Source organism: Nicotiana sylvestris, chromosome 10 (genome assembly GCF_000393655.2).
Source record: "Nicotiana sylvestris chromosome 10, ASM39365v2, whole genome shotgun sequence".
In the NCBI taxonomy this organism is placed as follows: domain Eukaryota; kingdom Viridiplantae; phylum Streptophyta; class Magnoliopsida; order Solanales; family Solanaceae; genus Nicotiana; species Nicotiana sylvestris.
The window spans coordinates 59,328,568-59,333,150 of NC_091066.1; the positions used below are offsets into that span (position 1 = coordinate 59,328,568).

At 41.8% G+C, this 4,583-nt stretch overlaps 1 protein-coding gene across 1 annotated transcript; it reads left to right on the top strand.

Moving 5' to 3' along the window:
- The first annotated feature begins 3,405 nt into the window (after positions 1–3,405).
- Positions 3,406–4,371, top strand: LOC138879395 (uncharacterized). Its single transcript, XM_070159006.1, has 3 exons — positions 3,406–3,694; positions 3,812–3,930; positions 4,339–4,371. The coding sequence occupies exons 1-3, from the start codon at positions 3,406–3,408 to the stop codon at positions 4,369–4,371; spliced, it is 441 nt and encodes a 146-aa protein (XP_070015107.1).
- The last annotated feature ends 212 nt before the right edge of the window (positions 4,372–4,583 follow it).

The following is a 4,583-nucleotide window of genomic DNA, read 5'->3' on the forward strand; positions in this document are numbered from 1 at the left end:
ACAAAACAGTCCCAAAGGCTCACAAGTTGTACTTGATTGCAGGGTTTGATCAACAAGATGACAATTTGTCAAAAACAAGTACCAAGACCAAGGCCAAGCTCAATTAAACAGGACCAGTGCAGCCGCACACCAATTTGTGCGGTCTGCAAAGAAGAAGATCAGAGAGTACGCTTCTCAGTCAGCTAGGCAATGCGGCCACAAAGGATTTTGTGCTGACCGCATTGACTTCATTGCGGCTGCACTCAATTTTGTGCGGTCAGCAAAGCTCAAGTTTAGAGAGGTGACACTTTGGAGGAACCTGGCCAATGCGGTCCGCTGTCCATTTTATGCGGACCACAATAGAAGCCACTACGGTCGCGGTGCATTTTGTATGGTCCGAAATGGGCAACTCCAGAGAGCAGATTATTTAGCTAAGAGCCTTAGTGCAGGTGCACTCGATTTTGTGCGGTCCGCACTAACCCCGCAGGAGTATTTTTGTCCAGAATTTTCAGCCTAGTATAAATACTATCTTTTCCAATTTTTAGGTCATCAGATTGGGATAGAGTTGCGCTCGTGAATAGTTCCATTTTACCATTTTGAGTAATTTTAGCTTAATTTCACCATTGAATCTTAAAGTTTTATCTAGCAATTAATTATTACGGGCTTTTCTTCATTTATTTCTTTGTTTTCTTCTATAATCATGAGTAGCTAGACCCATTAGCTAGGGTTGTGGCTCAACCCTAGTATTGGTAATTGATGGTTCTTGTGTTTTGATGCTTGATTGTCTATGGGTGTTTGATATTTGGACTAATTTAGGGTTTTAATGTTGAATTAGTAGTTGCAAACACTAGTTTATGCCTACTAAACTCTGGCTCTTCTTGAGAAAGAGAGCCTAAGTCCATGAAATTGTTCCAACAAGGAATTGGGGCGTTTTTACAAAGATTGATAGCCCCAATTAAAGGGTTAAACCTAGGGATAGTAATACCCAACTTGAACCTCAAATGCTTGCACAAATTTGCATACCCAATTGGTCTTGAGAAAGTCAATTTAGGAAAAATCACTCGAACTACCGAGAGGTATAGAGTGAGTAGAATTGTGCAATGGTAATATCATACTCCCACATGTGACTATCTAGCCTTAAAATCAAGAATCCGTCAATTAGCCACCTAGGAGAATGTCACTACCCTAGTGCCCTTTTATCTATTTGAACAACCTTCAATAGTTTAATCTTAGTTGACTTAGCCTAATTTTGCATCCTAATAGCATAAAATTAGAAGTAAAATCAAAACCAACAATAATAATAAGTGCAATTAGGAACAATTACACAACACCAACATGGATAGAAACTCAACTCCAATATCTAGCTCCTTGTGAAAATCGACCCCGACCTTCTTGGGTAACAGTAACTTTGACCTCTCTTGCTACTTCATTGTAGTATATGGTTGGACTCGGTCACTTTTTGGTGCCGTTACCGGGGAACTAACGGTTTTGGCTATCTATCTAAATAGTTTTGTGTATTGTTTTTTCCTTCCGGATTACTAATTTGTTTGTGTCACAACATCAAGTACAAAATGGCAGTAAACTTAAACAACTCACCTCTTGGAGATCTTCCGCTGGGGGAGGAGGTAGATGACAATGACGCCACCTCCAAGAGTGGCTCCTCGAGTTCTTCCAAACCAAGGCTATGCAAGTGCAATTGTCCTGCCCCGAATCCTGGCGGGCAATTTCAAAATTACCAATGTGATGATAAAATTGCTGGAGCAGCGTGGGTATTTCACGGGCGCTGCCAATCAAAATGCTTACAAGAATCTCAAGGGGTTCGTGGATACTTGTTGGGGAAGCAAGAAAACAAACGTGTCCAAGGATGCACTTCGGTTGAGACTCTTCCCTTTTTCACTTAGAGGGAAGGTATTGGATTGGCTTAAACGACTTCTCAACCATTCCATCACTACTTGGGATGAGGTGACAGACAAGTTCATTGCAAAAATTTTCTCACCGGGGCATATGGCAACATTGAGATATGAGATCTTGGCTTTCAAGCAGGAGCCCACTGAACCATTGCATGAGATTTGGGAGTGCTATAGTACAATAGTAAAGAAATGCTCCAACAATGATATGACTGAGGAGATGATCCAACTGACTTTCTACCGGGGCATTAACATAACAACCAGTGCATAGTGAACCAACTTGCTTGGGGAAACTTCATGAAGCTGTCTTATGATTAGTCTTGTGACATTTTTGACGAGATGGCTGACACTTCTTCTGCTTGGCAAAGTAGAGACAATGTGCCCAGGGTGACCCCACGGTCACTCATTTGCACAAGGAGTTACATGATCATGGGCAAGCTATAGCTGAGTTGAAAACTACAATGAACCAACTAGAAAATGCACAGTTGCAACAAGTTCAAAATCCTTGCCAAGTGAATGCCATGGAGGGGGTCAACATGCTAGTCAAAAAAAGAAGACAAAGAGGTCAACAGAATCAAGGGAATTCGGAGCAAAGTGACAATGATTGTGGTAGATTCCAGGATGAGTGTTGTGATGGGCAGAATGAAGAGGTGAAATACGTGAACAATTATCAAGGCCAAAGGGTCAATTCTTCCAACCAACAACAATGGAGACCCCAAGGAAATTGGGGCAATCAACTAAAACAAGGCAAGGGTAATTGGGGGAACAACAACCAAAACTCCAACTGGGGCAATCAGAACAATAATCAGAAAAATCAGCTTAGTTGGAATGGTAACAACAACAACTGGGGTGGTAACAACAATCAAGGTGGGTGGAACAATGTCAATCAAGGAAACCAGTGGCAAGGCTTTCAAAGCCCCCCAATGTACCAACAACCGAACAATCCACCCCTATTTCTACCCCAAAGTCCTAGTTCTTCCAATAATAACATGGGGAGAATCGAAATGATGTTTGAACAAATAATGAAAAAGAGTGCGGATTCTGACACTTAGTTGTCTTCCCACAATACTTCAATTAGAAATTTGGAGGTGCAATTAGGCCAAATCTCACAGTCCTTGAATACTCGCCCTAAGGGGGCTATACCAATTGATACGGTAGTAAACCCGAAGGGTGGGAACAATCATGTTATGGCGGTAACTACAAGGATTGGTCAAGGCAGTGATGTGAATGCCTCCAAACAAAAGCAAATTTGAGTGATGAAGTTGAATTGCAAGAAGATGAAGTTCCTTTTGTGGTTGAAAATGTGATTAATGAGAATGTGAATGAAGAAGTGAGGATTGATATTCAAGATGCCGAGGTGGAAACTCAAAATGACGTGAACCCATATAGAGAACACGTAATAGACATGCCGGAGCCGGTTGTGCCTAAAGCCAAGGCTCCTTTGCCAAGGCCACCTCCCCATTATCCTCAAAGGCTTGCGAAGCAGAAAAATGAGAATCAAATTAAAAAGGTCATTGACATGATGAAGAGCTTATCCATTAATGTGCCTTTGGTGGATGCTCTTGAACAAATGTCGGGCTATGCTAAATTCATGAAGGACTTGGTGACAAAGAAACGATGCATCGATTGTGAAACTATAAAGATGACCCACCAAGTTAGTGCAATAGTGCATTCAATGCCCCCGAAGCTTGAAGATCCCAATGCTTTCACCATTCCTTGCACAAATGGGAGTGTGGACTTTGCTAAGGCTCTATGTGATTTGGGGGCAAGTATCAACTTGATGACTTACTCAGTTTTTAAGACTTTGGGTATTGGGAAACCGAGGCCGACTTCCATGAGATTGCAAATGGTGGATAGAACGATGAAGAGACCATTTGGTGTTGTTGATGATGAGCTTGTCCGGGTGGACAAATTTATCTTGCCAGCTGATTTTGTGATCTTGGATTGTGAGGTGGATTATGAAGTTCCTATCAAATTAGGGAGACCTTTTCTTGCTACTGGGAATGCTTTAGTAGATGTGGAAGCATGGGAACTCACCTTCCGGGTGGGTGATGAAAAAGTGGCCTTTCATGTGTGCAAGTCAATGAATTAGCCCAACAGTTCCGAGGTGTGCTCTTTTGTGGACCTTGTCATAGCAGTGATAGTTGATGATACCAGTGCAACGATCAATGTGGAGGACCCTCTAGATGCTGTATTGTTGAATCTTGTTGTCAATGATGATGACGGCCGAGTGGAGTGTATGAATGCTTTACATGGGATGGGATCGTACTCTTATGAGCCTAGAAAACTATCTTTGGACCTTGAGAATAGGAACACTCCACCAACAAAACCTTCAATTGAGGATCCCCTGGTGTTGGAGTTGAAGCCATTGCCTCCACACCTCAGGTATGAGTTATTAGGCCCTAGTTCTACTTTGCCAGTTATTCTTTCCTCTTGTCTTACTAACATGTAGGTTGATGCCACATTGGCAGTGCTTCAAAAGTAGAAAAAGGCAATTAGATGTACTTTAGCTGATATTCGGGGGATAAGCACCGCGTTCTATATGCACAATATTATTCTGGAAGATGATGTAAAGCCCTCCTTGGAATATCAAAGGAGGTTGAATGAGGCTGTGAGCACGTGATTTTTGCCTTACGAAAAACTACTCCAAAATAAATCAAAATAAATTTCTTTTACTATGTAATTTCTGAATTTGCG